General features: G+C 37.5%; 1 protein-coding gene and 1 long non-coding RNA gene across 2 annotated transcripts; both read right to left on the reverse strand.

Annotated features, from left to right (window-relative positions):
• Positions 1-14929: 14929 nt before the first annotated feature.
• Positions 14930-17459, reverse strand: LOC138365447 (uncharacterized). Its single transcript, XM_069325756.1, has 5 exons — positions 17337-17459; positions 17053-17170; positions 15651-15742; positions 15297-15412; positions 14930-15005 (listed from the first exon to the last, which is right to left on the reverse strand). The coding sequence occupies exons 1-5, from the start codon at positions 17457-17459 to the stop codon at positions 14930-14932; spliced, it is 525 nt and encodes a 174-aa protein (XP_069181857.1).
• Positions 17460-17510: 51 nt separating this feature from the next.
• Positions 17511-19271, reverse strand: LOC138365403 (uncharacterized). The gene is made up of 3 exons (XR_011228791.1): positions 18694-19271; positions 18344-18435; positions 17511-17565 (listed from the first exon to the last, which is right to left on the reverse strand). It is a non-coding gene; the product is annotated as an uncharacterized lncRNA (long non-coding RNA).
• Positions 19272-19890: the final 619 nt, after the last annotated feature.

Genomic DNA, 19890 nt, shown 5'->3' on the forward strand with positions numbered 1-19890 from the left:
CTTGTTCCAACCGTCTACCACTCTGTTTGCGAAAGTGAATTTTCTTATATTTCTTCGGCATCTGTGTTTAGCTACTTTATATCTATGACCTCTTGTTCTTAACGTTCCAGGTCTCAAGAAATCTTCCCTATCGATTTTATCAATTCCTGTTACTATTTTGTATGTAGTGATCATATCACCTCTTTTTCTTCTGTCTTCTAGTTTTGGCATATTTAATGCCTCTAACCTCTCCTCGTAGCTCTTGCCCTTCAGTTCTGGGAGCCACTTAGTAGCATGTCTTTGCACCTTTTCCAGTTTGTTGATGTGCTTCTTAAGATATGGGCACCACACAACTGCTACATATTCTAGCTTTGGCCTAACAAAGGTCGTGAACAATTTCTTTAGTATATCGCCATCCATGTATTTAAAAGCAATACTGAAGTTAGAAAGCGTGGCATAGGCTCCTCGCACAATATTCTTTATGTGGTCCTCAGGTGATAGTTTTCTATCTAGAACCACCCCTAGATCTCTTTCTTTATCAGAATTCTTTAAAGATTTCTCACATAATATATAGGTTGTGTGGGGTCTATGTTCTCCTATTTCACATTCCATAACATGGCATTTATTAACATTAAATTCCATTTGCCAAGTGGCGCTCCATGTACTTATTTTGTCCAGGTCTTCTTGAAGGGCATGACAATCATCTAAGTTTCTTATCCTTCCTATTATCTTAGCATCATCAGCAAACATGTTCATATAATTCTGTATACCAACTGGTAGATCATTTATGTAGACAATAAACATCACTGGTGCAAGAACTGAACCCTGTGGTACTCCACTTGTGACATTTCTCCAGTCCGATACATTGCCTCTGATCACAGCCCTCATTTTTCTATCAGTCAGAAAATTTTTCATCCATGTTAGAAGCGTGCCTGTCACTCCTCCAATATTTTCCAGTTTCCAGAACAACCTCTTATGTGGAACTCTGTCTAGTGTCTGTGTCTAGTTTGGTGTCTAGAGGTGTCTAGTTTCTGTGTCTGGGCACTAGTTACCTGAGTACATTACACCTGCTTGATGGGGTTCTGGGAGTTCTTCTACTTCCCAAGCCCGGCCCAAGGCCAGGCTCAACTTGTGAGTGTTTTGTCCACCAGGCTGTTGCTTGGAGCGGCCCGCAGGGCCACATACCCACCACAGCTCGGCTGATCTGGAACTTCTCTTAGAAAACAGTCCAGTTTTCTCTTGAAGATGTCCACGGTTGTTCCGGCAATATTTCTTATAGTCGCTGGGAGGACGTTGAACAACCGCGGACCTCTGATGTTTATACAGTGCTCTGATTGTGCCTATGGCACCTCTACACTATTTGGAAGAATACACACACAGTGGGTACTGGGGTGGGCCTACCTCCAAATGGCCCCTTGGTAAAAGTAAACCAATTTTAACTCAAATAATCTATGCTAGGATTCTTGGAAACCATTGTGGCACCACAATTGCCCTTCTTGGTCTCTGTCTACCGATTGTTGTAATGCCTGGTGGCCTCTGTCTACAGACTACTATGGTTCCAAATTTCTGTGATTTTGGTGTTTTGTTTTTTGCAAGAAATATATATTTATTATATATGTTATGTTTTCCACATTTTCAGCACATCAGTGTCTACTTACTGCTGAAGCAAGTACCTTCATCAGGGTTCCCAAAGATCATATCTTAGAAGGGTCGAAGACGTCCATTATTTTGAAGCCATCAAATAGAAAAGAAGAAAGAAATAATTTGAAGATAGTCAAGAAGGAAGATGAATCTGTTGAAAAGGGCAAGTCATGATGGTTCAGAAGAAAATAACGCACTATTTGTCTGATAGCAGATAATAAACTATTTTTTGATAATGTAATTGAGTCAGAGGTGACTCCCATCAATCTTACTTCCTTTACAGAAAAAGAAAATTAATATAAACAAAATATTATTTATGTAAAATATGATTTATTTTTGTAATAAAATCAATAAACTTTATGTAATTAAGTCAGAGGTGACTCCCATCAATCTTACTTCCTTTACAGAACAATATAATTTCTAAGAAAAAATTCCTAAGTATTTATGTAACATATATGATATATTTTTTTAATAAAATCAATAAACTTGTGTTTAAAGTCAGTAGTCCATATATTAATTTATCAATCCATCCTTGTGCAGTATGTGCAGTACCACAGCCTGGGTGTGGTACTGCACATACTGCACATGTGTGATTCTCTCAGAAGTTCCTGTTGCACCTCTGCTTTTCAACGGGGGTATTCTGCACATCCTGTCATACCTTCTTGCTTCATGTGATGTTATTTACGTGTGCAGGTTATTTCTGTGTGATGGTTGTAATTTCAGATTTTTGTTGATTAATTTGGAGTAGGGGTAATTAAGGGTGGTGGGTCCCCAAGCACAGTTATATATATATATATATATATATATATATATATATATATATATATATATATATATATATATATATATATATATATATATATATATATATATAACTGAAAACTCACACCCCAGAAGTGACTCGAACCCATACTCCCAGAAGCAACGCAACTGGTATGTACAAGACGCCTTAATCCACTTGACCATCACGACCGGACATAATGAGGTGATAGCCGAGGCTATATGAACCACCCCACCGCCGGCACTCGGATAGTTATCTTGGGCATAGCATTTTACCAAATCACCTCATTCTTTGGGGCACACGTGAGGAACACAAATGCGAACAAGCCTGAATGGTCCCCAGGACATATGCAACTGAAAACTCACACCCCAGAAGTGACTCGAACCCATACTCCCAGAAGCAACGCAACTGGTATGTACAAGACGCCTTAATCCACTTGACCATCACGACCGGACATAATGAGGTGATAGCCGAGGCTATATGAACCACCCCACCGCCGGCACTCGGATAGTTATCTTGGGCATAGCATGGTTCATATAGCCTCGGCTATCACCTCATTATGTCCGGTCGTGATGGTCAAGTGGATTAAGGCGTCTTGTACATACCAGTTGCGTTGCTTCTGGGAGTATGGGTTCGAGTCACTTCTGGGGTGTGAGTTTTCAGTTGCATATGTCCTGGGGACCATTCAGGCTTGTTCGCATATATATATATATATATATATATATATATATATATATATATATATATATATATATATATATATATTAGTATACTTTGGTAGCAGTCTTTCCTTTAGACATATATTAATAAATATGACCGGAAAAGTAAAATTAATAATTCTAACACGAATTTTCTCAATATTTCTTATGTTTCTTTTCACTGTTGATGGTAACTGAAAAATCAATTCTCCAAAATTCATTTTTATTTCTAGTCTGACGCGATACTTGAACGCGTTTTGTAATAACTTATTACATTTTCAAAGAATTTTAGTTTACACACACAACTATAACCTGCAAACACTAAACAGAGTTCTTACTTATGCTTTGATTTAAACAGCTTTCATTTTATACCCGCATATCACCTCACCCAAAATGACGAGGTCGTGCGATGACGATGACGACAATGTCGTGCGATGCGTGGGAGAAGGAAAGGAAGGCTGGTAGAGCAATTTGGGAGGCTGTGCAGACACTAAGGCCGCTGAGTCTTACAGGAAGGGTTGCTTGCTCCCACTGAGAGTCGTCCAATGGCAGGTTAAGGACTTTCATCAGCATGGACCTCAGAAGGGTGTCATACACATTTAACTTAGGGCTGCTGTAGGATGGAGAACATCTCAGAAAGTAGGTCAACTTAGGGAGAGACAGGCATCTTGTGAGGAGAAAGAGAGCATCATGGGCATCAATCTTGTCAATCCTGTCTAGCATTCGCTATAGATCAGTGATTTTTGCATCCAGGACTTCCTCGATTGCTCGTGGGCCAATGGGGGCACCCAAGAGAGTGCAGTCCGGTGGCTCGACAACGAGAATTTCTGGAAGAACATTTTGTATTTGCCCAGTGATGTCTGGGTTGCGGGAGATTATTTCACATTTGGACGCATTGAGAATGAGGCCTAAGGCTGCTTCCTGCTCCTGGATTTTCCTTATATCCTCCAAAATGGTTTCCGGGGTTCCAGCGAGAGTGCCATCATCTAGGTACCAGATGTTTAGCTCGCTTGTCAGACTATCAGTGACCTCTTTGATAGCTAGGCAGAAAAGGAGGGGGGCTAAGGGGTCACCTTGTTGGACACCTTCACAGGAGTTTATTTCATGCTCCTATCTATCTATCTATCTATCTATCTATCTATATATATATATATATATATATATATATATATATATATATATATATATATATATATATATATATATATATATATATACATATATATATATATATATATATATATATATATATATATATATATATATATATATATATATATATATATAAATATATATATACATATATACATATATATATATATATATATATATATATATATATATATATATATATATATATATATACATATATATATATACCTAGAAGGGGTACCACCTCTGGTGCAAATGTAGGGACATATATATATTTATATATATATTTATATGTGTCGTACCTAGTAGCCAGAACGCACTTCTCAGCCTACCATGCAAGGCCCGATTTGCCTAATAAGCCGAGTTTTCATGAATTAATTGTTTTCGACAACCTAACCTACCTAACCTAACCTAACCTAACATTTTCGGCTACCTAACCTAACCTATAAAGATAGGTTAGGTTAGGTTAGGTAGGGTTGGTTAGGTTCGGTCATATATCTGCGGTAATTTTAACTCCAATAAAAAAAATTTACCTCATACATAATGAAATGGGTAGCTTAATCATTTCATAAGAAAAAAATTAGAGAAAAGATATTAATTCAGGAAAACTTGGCTTATTAGGCAAATCGGGCCTTGCATAGTAGGCTGAGAAGTGCGTTCTGGCTACTAGGTACGACATATATATATTTATATATATATATATTTATATATATATTTATATATATATATATATATATATATATTTATATATATATATATTTATATATATATTTATATATATATATATTTATACATATATTTATATATATATATGTCGTACCTAGTAGCCAGAACGCACTTCTCAGCCTACTATGCAAGGCCCAATTTGCCTAATAAGCCAAGTTTTCCTGAATTAATATATTTTCTCTAATTTTTTTCTTATGAAATGATAAAGCTACCCATTTCCTTATGTATGAGGTCAATTTTATTTTATTGGAGTTAAAATTAACGTAGATATATGACCGAACCTAACCAACCCTACCTAACCTAACCTAACCTATCTCTATAGGTTAGGTTGGGTTAGGTAGCCGAAAAAGTTAGGTTAGGTTAGGTTAGGTAGGTTAGGTAGTCGAAAAATAATTAATTCATGAAAACTTGGCTTATTAGGCAAATCAGGCCTTGTATAGTAGGCTGAGAAGTGCGTTCTGGCTACTAGGTACGACATATATATATATATATATATATATATATATATATATATATATATATATATATATATATATATATATATATATATATATTTATATATGCGAACAAGCCTGAATGGTCCCCAGGACAATATGCAACTGAAAACTCACACCCCAGAAGTGACTCGAACCCATACTCCCAGGAGCAACGCAACTGGTATGTACAAGACGCCTTAATCCACTTGACCATCACGACTGGACAAAATGAGGAGATAGCCGAGGCTATTTGAACCACCCCGCCGCCGGCACTCGGATAGTAATCTTGGGCATAGCATTTTACCAAATCACCTCATTCTTTGGGGCACACGTGAGGAACACAAATGCGAACAAGCCTGAATGGTCCCCAGGACAATATGCAACTGAAAACTCACACCCCAGAAGTGACTCGAACCCATACTCCCAGGAGCAACGCAACTGGTATGTACAAGACGCCTTAATCCACGTGACCATCACGACAGGACAAAATGAGGTGATACCCAAGGCTATTTGAACCACCCCACCGCCGGCACTCGGATAGTAATCTTGGGCATAGCATTTTACCAAATCTATGAGGCTATCACCTCATTTTGTCCGGTCGTGATGGTCAAGTGGATTAAGGCGTCTTGTACATACCAGTTGCGTTGCTCCTGGGAGTATGGGTTCGAGTCACTTCTGGGGTGTGAGTTTTCAGTTGCATATTGTCCTGGGGACCATTCAGGCTTGTTCGCATTTGTGTTCCTCACGTGTGCCCCAAAGAATGAGGTGATTTGGTAAAATGCTATGCCCAAGATTACTATCCGAGTGCCGGCGGTGGGGTGGTTCAAATAGCCTCGGCTATCACCTCATTTTGTCCGATCGTGATGGTCAAGTGGATTAAGGCGTCTTGTACATACCAGTTGCGTTGCTCCTGGGAGTATGGGTTCGAGTCACTTCTGGGGTGTGAGTTTTCTGTTGCATATTGTCCTGGGGACCATTCAGGCTTGTTCGCATTTGTGTTCCTCACGTGTGCCCCAAAGAATGAGGTGATTTGGTAAAATGCTATGCCCAAGATTACTATCCGAGTGCCGGCGGTGGGGTGGTTCAAATAGCCTCGGCTATCACCTCATTTTGTCCGGTCATGATGGTCAAGGGGATTAAGGCGTCTTGTACATACCAGTTGCGTTGCTCCTGGGAGTATGGGTTCGAGTCACTTCTGGGGTGTGAGTTTTCAGTTGCATATTGTCCTGGGGACCATTCAGGCTTGTTCGCATTTGTGTTCCTCACGTGTGCCCCAAAGAATGAGGTGATTTGGTAAAATGCTATGCCCAAGATTACTATCCGAGTGCCGGCGGTGGGGTGGTTCAAATAGCCTCGGCTATCACCTCATTTTGTCCGGTCGTGATGGTCAAGTGGATTAAGGCGTCTTGTACATACCAGTTGCGTTGCTCCTGGGAGTATGGGTTCGAGTCACTTCTGGGGTGTGAGTTTTCAGTTGCATATTGTCCTGGGGACCATTCAGGCTTGTTCGCATTTGTGTTCCTCACGTGTGCCCCAAAGAATGAGGTGATTTTTTAAAATGCTATGCCCAAGATTACTATCCGAGTGCCGGCGGTGGGGTGGTTCAAATAGCCTCGGCTATCACCTCATTTTGTCCGGTCGTGATGGTCAAGTGGATTAAGGCGCCTTGTACATACCAGTTGCGTTGCTCCTGGGAGTATGGGTTCGAGTCACTTCTGGGGTGTGAGTTCTCAGGTGCATATTGTCCTGGGGACCATTCAGGCTTGTTCGCATTTGTGTTCCTCACGTGTGCCCCAAAGAATGAGGTGATTTGGTAAAATGCTATGCCCAAGATTACTATCCGATTGCCGGCGGTGGGGTGGTTCAAATAGCCTCGGCTATCACCTCATTTTGTCCGGTCGTGATGGTCAAGTGGATTAAGGCGTCTTGTACATACCAGTTGCGTTGCTCCTGGGAGTATGGGTTCGAGTCACTTCTGGGGTGTGAGTTTTCAGTTGCATATTGTCCTGGGGACCATTCAGGCTTGTTTGCATTTGTGTTCCTCACGTGTGCCCCAAAGAATGAGGTGATTTGGTAAAATGCTATGCCCAAGATTACTATCCGAGTGCCGGCGGTGGGGTGGTTCAAATAGCCTGGGCTATCACCTCATTTTGTCCGGTCGTGATGGTCAAGTGGATTAAGGCGTCTTGTACATACCAGTTGCGTTGCTCCTGGGAGTATGGGTTCGAGTCACCTCTGGGGTGTGAGTTTTCAGTTATATATATATATATATATATATATATATATATATATATATATATATATATATATATATATATATATATATATATATATACATATATATATATATATATATATATATATATATATATATATATATATATATATATATATATATATATATATATATATATATATATATATAATTTTTTATTAAACCTAAAAGGGGTACCACCTCTTGTGCAAGTGTAGGGACACAGCCACGGAGAAGAAAATAAAGAGTACTCAGAGAAGACCTTGTGGATCCTCACTGAACACTTTCATCTTGTCTACCACCCTATTCTTTTAGTATGTGTGTAATTTTATTTTAATATTTCATTACACTAAAAGGGTTACAACTTTGGTTACATGCTTTGTACAAGGCTACTCATTACAGGTTCTAGAGTTCCTCCAGCTCTTCAGATGGCAGGCTGGAGCCATGGATGCAGTGAGCATTTCCTCTCTGGATCGCCACACTAAGGCGCTGAAAGTGGAGCAATGGGTCAAAATTGTAGTGGTGATCCAGATCTCTAGATTAAGAGCCCAATACTGTCACCATGGTGACACTGTTGGGCAGCGCCACTCATCCTGTGACTGGACACACCAATACTGTCCATCCCAATACTGTCACTATGAATATAGTGACAGTATTGGGCAGTGCCACTCATCATGTGACTGGACGCACCAATACTGTCCATCCCAATACTGTCACTATGAATATAGTGACAGTATTGGGCAGCGCCACTCATCCTGTGACTGGACACACCAATACTGTCCATCCCAATACTGTCACTATGAATATAGTGACAGTATTGGGCAGTGCCACTCATCATGTGAGTGGACACACCACCATAGGAGCTTGCCAATAGGAAGCAAACCCTTCATCGTTCATCCTGTTACTTGTACCCAGACACAGCTGGGACTTTCTTAACTGTCTCAAGTGAACAGCTTTGCAAACAAAAAAATTAACATTCGTCAACCTTTAAAATTGTACGTTATCTTGCGGGTGCAAAATGGGGAAATATTTTAAGAACAGTATGTATATGTGACAACCACATTTGTCCTGATAATTTTTTTCAAGCTGGAGTTTAAAAGTTCTTGAGAATTTTAGCATTTACGATTTCGTTGGGTAGGCGGTTTCAATGGGGTTCTTAACCCTATGTATTCAAAAGCATCTGTTGTTACTCCTACATTGTGGCTTGTTGAGCTTGAAACCTTTGCTCTTTGTTCGTGTTACATCTGACCTTTTGAAGAAATTGAATGAATCAATATCCTCCAAATTGTTCAGTATTTTATAGGTTTCGCTCTATTACTGTCTCATTTGCATATCTCTAAGCATATAGATTAGATTTAGATTTAGATTAGATTTTCAATTCAGGTAAAGGTACATACATTGCAGATGAGTTACAAAGGGAAAGACAAGGGCTAGCGTCCACTAGCTCTATTGGAATAGAAACATCTGCAAGACAAGTGTGGGCAAAAATTCAGATAGCTAAGGGGACAGAGCCCGGCCTGCGGCTCACAACGACCCCCAGGGTAAGGCTGAAGAACTAATACACAAGTTGAGTGATGCAGCATCATCCTCCTCCCTTCCTGCATAAGTAAGCAGGGAACAGCTCCTCCGACAAAATGACAGAAGGATTAGGATAACAAGAGCACAATCTAGTGATGACGAGTATGAGGAACCAATCACAGCCCAGGAAGTAAAGGGGGCTATGAAAAGGATAAAATTACAGCACCTGGTGAGGATGGCATCACCTACGACATACTCAATGCACCGGTGAAGTGTCTGGGAACTCAATACTCCACCTGTTTAACAAGTCATTCCTAAGTGGAGTGTTGCCCACACAATGGAAACATGCAATATTTGTTCCCATACCGAAACCCAATGACCCTGGCAATTACAGACCTATCAGTCTCATGTCATGCACTTGCAACATGTTCGAAAGGATCATCCGAAACCGACTATTGCACAAAATACGCAGGTTAGGGGATGTGGGTCAATGGATTTGTAAAAGGACGGAGCACAGCAAATTGTATAGTTAATTATCTGCCTAATGACACAGCTAAGTACTCCCAATAAACTCTCTCCTTGGGGCAAATATTTTAAATTTAAAATACAATACCTAAAGCCACTAATACGCATAGCGTTTCGGCCAAATATATACGAAGTAAAACCCAAACAAAAACCCAATACAGCAGAGTAGGACCCATAAAAGATGAGACTAACAATGCAACCCGTCCTCGACTCTAGTCCATTACAACCAGCGGTCGACCCCACAGACGCATTCATAAATTTTAACATGCTGTTCATTCAAAACGGGAATTTTCTCAAGTATAAATTAATATTATAATATATTGGCATATTGTGTATATATATGTATAGGATAGGTTAGGTCAGGTGTTTAGGTTCTGTTGGCGTTTATTTGTATCTGTAGTACGTGGGTGAAGCATTGATAGTGTTGTGATTCGAACAAAATTCGTCAGTGAAGCACTTGTTCCGGATATGTTCGAACGTCAGCAGTTGTAAGTTGTGTGTAAACCGCTTTTCATTCATAAACAGGGGGTTTGGCGGGTGCATGGAATCACTTTTGGATCTTTGTTTGGAGGACGGGCTGAACAATGTTAAGTTGCACAATAAAAGGGCAGCAAACACACTGAACGAATACTTTACATCAGTGTTCACACTAGAAAGCTTGAATGACATCCTATCACCCACACAAATGTTTGTCGGAGGTAAAGAGAATGAATTAAGGGAAATACCAATTACACGCTACACAATCAGGAAGAGCATTGACAAACTAAAAGACTCAAAAGCCCAAAGTGTGAATGTATTTCAGTCCCAAGTCGTAAAGGAACTGAACTGGCAAATTCACTATGTTTGTCAGTGAAACTCCTTTTCAGAAAATCCCTGGACCATGGAATAGTTGAAGGTGATAATGAGACCTTACTAAGTGATCTAAATGAACTTCAAAAATGGTCAGATGACTGACAAATGCTTTTTAATGTCGATAAATGCTAGCCCTTACATGTGGGCCACAACAATCCACTTCAGAACTACCAAATTGACAGCACTACCTCACAACAGATAGATGAAGGAAAGGGCGTTTGAGTCAGAATGCATCATTTCGCTTTCTCGCCATGCCCTCTGGCTGGGGGGATTGGTGCCCTGAAGCTACATCAACACCCTATACCCCCCGGAAGTGGCAAGAAGAGTTAGGGGACAATAATATTGCTCAACAAGTGGAAGAGGTAATTAAAAAAAATCATACCAGAGCTTCATCTCTCGTATCAGGAATGGATGAGGGCCATTAGGGTAACAACACTGCAGACCAGGCATGACAGGGCGGATCTCATAGAAACCCATAAAATACTAAATTTGGAGGATGTCAATCCGGAGAGTTTTTTCAAAAGGTCAGACGTAACACGAACGAGGAGCAACGGGTTCAAGCTCAAGAAACCACAATGTAGGACAGAAAACCAAAGATGCTTTCACCCATAGGGTTGTAAACCCGTGGAATCGCTTACCCGCACATGGCATAACTCTGTTTGGTATTAAAATGCTGTAGCGAGTAATCCTTATACTCGCTCCATTATCTCATTATCTTAATAGCATAACTAATTAGCACTAATTACAGAAGCTACAATCCTTTCCCCAATTACAGGTAATACTCTTCTCAGCTTGTTGGAGGGAGCTGAGGTGTAATCACCATATAAGCAAGCGATATGAGGAATGGAGGACAGTACAATTTCCACATTCAACAATGTAGCACTCGGCGTGTACAGTTATAATCGACCCAAGACGCTACAGCTTCGACACAGAGCAGACAGCAGATTACGACCGCATCGAGCCGCCACGCTCTCGCTCCCCGAGTTCAGACACTCACAATTTGCCATTTGCCATTATCTTAATTATTGTACATGTGCTTGGGGTTCTACTACCCAAAATCATGCATGTCCCCTAATTATGCCATACAAATCTGCTATTGGAACTTTTACCTGAATAAACATTTAATATTCTTTATGTAAAGTAGTACTGTTAATTTAGTACTTGTGACGTGGATTGTTATGGCCCATATACAAGATCTTGCATTTAATTATAATTTACATTATAATTTGATGATGTGGTTTGTAATATTTTCATCTATGTTATTGGTATATATGACAAAACCTCATGTAAATCAGGTAGGTAGGTAGGTGTGTGGCAGTCCGTCTAATTACCCAAAGCTTCTTAGTACAGTATACGTAAGTAATGAAACACTACGATATATTTACTCACTATATTGTTGGTGCTGAATGTAGAACATCATGAAAAAAAAACTTATTTTTACTCTAAACTAACAGAATTTTATAGCAAAATTGGAATCATCTAATTACCCAAAGCCACAACATTCTCTCTTTAGCGCATTTATTATGCACCCTATACCCATCTTGTGAGCCGAAGTGGAAAGAGATACAGAGGCTTATTTATTGTCATGTTCCTGCATGCCAATGTGAGAAGGAATCCACAACATTTTTATATTTACCCTCTTGCTAAGTATTCTTATATATCTATGTCTAGCTTCCAAGACAAGCACGTTATTACATGATTGCAAACTGTTTATTGCTCGTAGTGAAGAAAGGGAGTCAGAAATAATTAAGCTGTCTACTTCAATGTTGTCAATAATTTCGAGTGCTACCAGGCTTAGAATGTAGACTTCCTGTGTTGAACTGCGAGTTAAGTTTCGTATAATTTCGTTATAAAATATGATTATTTCAGAGTAAAAATGTGTATTTCCATGTTCTACATTCAGTACCAACATTATAGTGAGTAAATATATCATATTTCTTCATTACTTACGTAATGCTAGGAAGCATCATCTCAAATGAAGTAGTTTCCTGAACCTACTGGGCCGTCATATCTACACTTGAAACTTTGTACAGAGTCTGCCTCCACAACATCACTTCCTGATGCATTCCATTTGTCAACTACTGATACTAAAAAAGTTTTCTGTATCTCATTTGGGCACTCATTTTTCATGTTTACCTTTTTTTTGTGTGTGTGTGTGTTTTGAAGGAAAGCAAAGAAATTGCACATAACTACAACTACAATTTATTTAATAAGCATTTCTAAACTAAACAAAACTTTGAGGGTAATTAATAAAAATAAAAACTAATTTGAAAACAAATCTTTCTTGAGCAACATAGGGATGCAAAATTAACATGACGATGATTTGGGCAAAGAACATTTGCCAACCCAGGGGTAGAGAATACTTGTTATTTTCTCTTTGCTTTGCTACTTAAAGCTACTCAAATCAAAGGGAAGGGTGTTTCTTCCATTTCTTTGTTGTCAGTCTGTGACTCAATACTGACTACACTGTTGTCACTGTCGGTCTCGGAATCCTCGGAATCTTGACTGTCTGTTTGAAATTTGTTGTACTCTACTTCCCTGTCTTCAGAAAACAGGTTAGTTGCCTCAAATAGTTTAATTTGATATAATTTTTTCATATTTAGCAAGAGGGCCGTAAGTCCACTGGTTACATGCTGGAATGATGACGTCTTTATTGAGTATTTACCCTGTTCCTGTAAAACAAACACACATCATTATTTCAGACATTTTTTAAATTAAATGTTTGTTTTCCTAACAAGTATTTCATTTAAACTTTAACCAGTAAAAGTGATAATGAAAATATATTACAATTCGTGTCTACAAAATGTTTTTACTAATTTTACTTAGCTTAGACACAAACAACAAAGATTAAACTACCTGTTAAAATAATTACCAAGTAGCTATAATGAAATAACATTTATTTCAGTGGAGTAATTAAGTTAATATTGATACCTGATACTAACTTCAATTATCCAAGAGGGTGGAGCACTTTTGTTTTGTACATCATCTAGTCTTTGTGTTATCTCTTCAAGCTTTTTTCTGTGGAAATCCAAGTAACTTTTCATTTCCAGTTGAATGACATTTTGTTTTTCCATAGTCCTGTTGTACATATGCAGCTTTTCTGCAGCATTTCTCTTTTCTTGAAGAGTAACTTAAAATATTCAAAAATAAAATATAAAGTAAATTATTTAATAAGGAACATGAACAAATCTGTCATTGTAGGATGCATGTATTATGCAACAACAATGCAATTATATGTAATCATTTTTAAGGTATCTTGTTAATATTATTATCTTAAAAATATAAATTAGGCATGGACTTCCATTTGCCCATTACCATAATGAGTAAGTTTGAATTAACATGTTAGTAGCTAACAATATTTATCCTCATTGACAAGGCCAATATGCACAGAAAAATAACCAAATATACTTACCATTATCAGTTGGGTGAGGAGTGCCATTATACCATGGAAAGTGGCCCTCTTCAGCAATGTCCACACTAAGTTTTTCTATATTGTCTTCATTGTAGACCGCTATCAGTTCCCTCAACTTTTTCTTGTCTGCTTCAATCTTTGCACGGTATCGTGATCTCATTTTGCTTGAAACTGAAAGAAACACTTTGTTACTAGTAAATAAGATTATAGTTGATAAATTTGTTTTGTATATACTTAGTAGTGAATACCTACACAAAAGTAGCAGAACACACTACATAAATATTTGCCAAGCACTTTTTTTTAACAAGCTTAGGTATACACAGCAATGTGCTGCTATCCTATTATGTATGAAAGACCACAGTGTAGATCAAAAACCTCACAGGACAGCCAGTCATACATGGAATCTGGAGAGAATATGAAATGTAAGGCTGATCTATTAGCCTCCACTAACAAAATCGGGGTACAGCACAAGAATATCTTCCAATATTCCTGAGTGTATGAAGTAATAACAAAACTCAAAGTACATCATACCATTTGTTCTGAAGTCATTGATAACAGGGCAATCACATATATAGTGATAGACAGTATGTCCTAGCTTTTGTTCACATAGTTTACAACTGGAATGATTTCCATTGGCAGATTCATTACCTGCAGGCACCTACCATACATATTGATATATCAACTTAATTTTGGCAATTACCTATAATTACATAGGACAACACCTAAGTGAGATGGTATCCATACAAATCTACCTGAGAAATAAATGACATTAGATGTGTTTAGATAAAAAAAAAAGTCATTGTTTTCTTGAAGTATTTTACAAACACTAAAAGATTTCTGTTTGTTTTATCAGTCCCTAACTTATACATAAGCTTTAACATACCTGCTACACTGGATATCTTGGTTCTGGGATTATCACTGGGATTTCTTGGTTCTAATTGAGTCACATACTAACTCTATCCCCCTTTGAACATCATTTTGAGAAACTGATCTGTTGAGAATAGAGGATACTGTTTACTATAATGTTTACTAAATTCAAACATGTAAAGACCCTGATTAATTAAAAAAAAAAATTAACTTAAATTTTTAGGCAATGGTCACAATGGCATTTTATGATGGCTGACAATTACTGTACAAGAACTAAACAATTAAAATAATAAAGAAATGTTTTGGCAATTTTATGATTTATGGTACTGCATTGATTTTACAGTACAATAACCTTGTTAAAATATATAAGAGTATTTCAAAACAGTGTTTCTTACTATATATTTTACAAGCAAACCTTTTATTTAAACTCTGGGCTAAGTTGGTTAACTCGGCAATCCAGATGAGAAGTTGTTTTTCATCAAGAGATAAGTCAGCTAACTCCTTTCTTATTAACTCTGCAGCTTCTTTTGCCTATCAACAGGAGGAAAAACTGCCCAGTTAGTATAATAAATGTTGCAATTTTTATTTAATATTTGATATTACAAAAAAAAAATCAATCCTTACGAGCCTAACTGCTGATGAAGGCTGTTTAATGGCAGTAAATGTTATTTTTATTTTTATTTTTGAATGTTTTTTTTTTCCTGTGCACTTATATTAGTGATTCATGATCATTGTTGCATATATTCAATGAATAAAGCAAATTATTTGCCTTACAAAATCTTGAAGCTAGAACACGAGCTAAAGAGTCATGTTTACGTTGGTTCCAAAAAAATGAAGATTCACTAAGTTCTTCTTCACGCTCTGAAAAAAGGGACAAAAAATAACTCCCTTCAATGAATATGTAAAATGAAAATAATTCACTTTTATGCAGGCGATGAGTCACAATAACGTGGCTAAAGTATGTAGACCAGACCACTCACTAGAAGGTGAAGGGACGACGACGTTTCGGTCCGTCCTGGACCATTCTCAAGTCAATTGTGATGAGGAAGTAGAGACAGGCAATAAATAGGCTAGAGAGAGCTGAGGAGCAAAGTAAGGTGTATTTTAGGGGATAGTAATAATAATAAGAGCTGCAGAGGGCCTATTGGCCCATACGAGGCAGCTCCTATTATAACCACCAAATGAGAAGGAGATAGGAATAAGAAGACGATAGCAAGGGAGCGTAGGAGAAGACAATGAACAGAAAAAAGGGAGAAGAGAGAAAGAAAAGGAAAGAGAAAGAAAAGATAGATAAATGGAAGGGGTAGGCTTATGTTAGGTCACGTTTGTTAGAAAGATTACAGCATTTGAGTATATACTGTGAAAGGGAAGAGTCCACAGCAACAAAGCCAGGACTCAAGTTCATGTTAGGTACATTGTGTATTAGAGCCGATTCAACAAGACGGCGTCTGTGGAGAGTAGAGGCAGGAAAGATTATTTTGGAGGAAGACCAATCTATGGTATGATTAGAATCCCTCACATGGCAGAAGGGAGCATTGTTAGTGTCTGCAGACTTGACACTTCTCTTGTGTTCTTTAAGTCTGTCATTCAGTGTACAGCCAGTTTCGCCAAAGTATCGTACAAGATAAACAGGAAATAAAATAGACACCAGCAGCAGGAGGAGCATTTTTTTTATTTTTTTTTTAGGAGCACTGTGAACTAGATTGCTACGAAGTGTGTTAGTTTGTTGGTGTGTTAGTTAGTTCTTATTCCTATCTCCTTCTCATTCAGTGGTTATAATAGCAGCTGCCTCGTATGGGCCAATAGGCCATCTGCAGCTCTTATTATTATTACTATCCCCTAAAATACACCTTACTTTGCTCCTCAGCTCTCTCTAGCCTATTTATTGCCTGTCTCTACTTCCTCATCACAATTGACTTGAGAATGGTCCAGGACGGACTGAAACGTCGTCATCCCTTCACCTTCTAGTGTGTGGTCTGGTCAACATTCACTTTTATACTATCTATAATTTACTTGCTATATTAATCAAATCCAATTCATATACACAAAGTTGTAGGGTGACACCAGGTGTTGCTAGTTACTGAAGTCATCTTCATTACACATAATAAATATCACTAACAAGTTTTAATAGATTATACCTTCCTCATTGTAACAATGCACTATAAACTAACCGGCTTTCAACATGCTTTTGGTGGTACTGTTGTACCGCGACATATAGCTGAAAATTTGCTCGGTTTCTTCACCTGTGGTCACACCACTTCCGTGCTGCCAGCGTCCTCCATACAAGACCTATAATTAAGATGTAACACACTGTAAAATAATTACAAGGAAAGAATATTAGTCGATTGCTCAAAAATTTAATTATGACTAAATACTTTATTCTGATTAATAGCTTTTTAACCCTAAAATAACGTTACATTTATACCCGTTATTTTGACAAATGATAATTATTTACCTGGCAATACCATGCATGTGCTTTTGCATGCAAAACACCTAGGAACGGCTTTGTCTCCAGTAGGGTGAATTTCTTATTTTTTTCTTCAACTTTCAGGGCCCATGGCCAGTACTGTACTGGCATATGATGTCCTGGCAGATGTACTTGGCACTTTTGAAGTAATTTATATGGAGATATACGATTCGTTTCGTGCCGCTTTCCACAACGAGACACCACAATTTTGGCTGTTCTGCAAATCAAATGTAAATGATATATATTTTATATATATATCATATATATTATATATTTATATAATATATAATATATATATATATATATATATATATATATATATATATATATATATATATTTATATATATATATATATATATATATATATATATATATATATATATATATATATATATATATTATATAAATACAGTATATATAAAATATATAATAAATAATGAAAAGAACCTAACCTGATGGGTTATATAAAAGTGATATAGACCAACAGAAATATAGCATCTTACTCAATATGGCTTCAGACCCCAAAAATCACCATTTATATGGTGCATGTAGCTCTTGACAAACGTTGAGTACTCTATGTTTTACTTGTTGACTTGCCTGTGGGTTAAAAAAACCTAACTACTTGTTATAATATATATATATTAACTCTGTAAACTGTAAGACATCATGACTGTCTTTTCCCAATGGTGTAGTGGGTTAAGACACTCGCCTGGCGTTTCGCGAGCGCTTTGTCCTGGGTTTGTATCCTGGCCTTGGAAGATTTACTGGGCATCAACCCTTAACTATGCCCCCCCCCCTGTTTACCCAACAGTAAAATGGGTACCTGGTTGTTAATGGATTTGGTGGGGTCATATTCTGGGGAACATAGGATTAACGACTTGCTTGAAACACTATGCGTGCTAGTGGCTGTACAAGAATGTAAAAAGTCTTGTATATATAAATAAAAATATAAAATCTATGTACAGTTTACAAAGTCTGTACAAGTAATATTTACCTTTGTTTTTAAGCTCTCTATATGGTTAAGGTGATTTGTCACATCATTGTCAGCAGCAAAGACACTCTGAATAATATGATTCCCTCAATCCTCTGAAAGAAAAAAATGACAGTATTTACATAATTTACATTGATTTGTTTTCAATTTTGATGATTGTGTAAATATATATTACTTAATGTTGTAATACATGAATAACGCTATTATGTATTGCATGTAAGAATTTTTCATATATTGATATATTTACATAACGAATAATGTATTGTGATATATAAGTTGCCCTAATAGAAATGTATTAATTGTTGAAAAATTACAATTTATCTTACAAAAGGAAAATTATTTAAGAACTGTACCTTCCAACTTTTTCATATCGGAATAACTTTTTGTTACCATCAATATGTATGGCAAATGGGTTAGTATGACAAGCAGGGCACACGGTCTTATTGTAGCTTTGGACATTTGCAAGTTCATACTGCATAAATCTCCACTCCTGGAATGTTCTTTTAGCAGCTTCAAAGTTGATGCAACCATCCTGAAATATATACTGAATATAGAATTTGCATGGATTAGCCCCATATATTGGGGGAGTGGGTAGCACAAGTTATAGTGCAAGATTGAACAACTACGTTCCCAGCCTAGTACTGGGAACCTGGTTCCCAGCCTAATACTGGGAACCTTGTTCCCAGCGTAGTGCTGGGAACCTAGTTCCCAGCACTAGGCCCAGATGTGGCTAAGCCATGCAAGTTGCATGAGTTAGCCATATATATTGGGGGAGTGGGTAGCACAAGTAACAGTGCAAGTTTGAAGAACTACGTAGGAAACTATAAGGATGAAATTAATGCTTTTTAGTTTTACTTTTGAATAATGTTTTGAACAGCTGGACAGCTTTTAATTCAATAAAGAGTTTACCAATTAGGAGCAATAACCAATTACTTTACTTGCATAGAGAGTTTGCACAGATTTAGTTTGACTCGGGGGATATCAGAGAGATATTGATTTCTGGTGTGGTGATTATGGGATCCTTTACATCTATCAAGGAAGAGTTTCAGATCAGGATGTGCATTTAGGAACAAGGTTTCGTACATGTAAGTGGCACAAGAGAATGTGTGGAGTGGGTTCATATTTTTATGTATTATTATATATACAGTTTAATGTATACAGGTACTTACATTACATATATAAAATTAATAAATACTTACTCTTCCATTATGAGAGCCAAGCGCTTGGAGCGCTAATAACAAGGATTTCATTGATCAACCGGGGCTGTTCCTTTTAAGGAAATGCCAGTTGTTCAGGAGTTTGGTGCTGATGAATGTGTTACTTTTCCTGGCTGATGAGCAGAAGTATCCACCATCATACAACATCTTAGCATCTGCAGGAAGGCTGTATCCACACTCTTGACACTCAAATATAGGCAGATAAAGGTCATACCTGCCTAGAAAGCTTAGTTTTAGTATTTATTCCTAAAATAAAGCAGCTTAATTTGAATCTTTTGTAAAACTCATCTCCATCACTGAATGGATATGTTTGTGTCTCAAAGATTGAAGTCC

This window comes from Procambarus clarkii, chromosome 16 (genome assembly GCF_040958095.1).
Source record: "Procambarus clarkii isolate CNS0578487 chromosome 16, FALCON_Pclarkii_2.0, whole genome shotgun sequence".
NCBI classification, from domain to species: domain Eukaryota; kingdom Metazoa; phylum Arthropoda; class Malacostraca; order Decapoda; family Cambaridae; genus Procambarus; species Procambarus clarkii.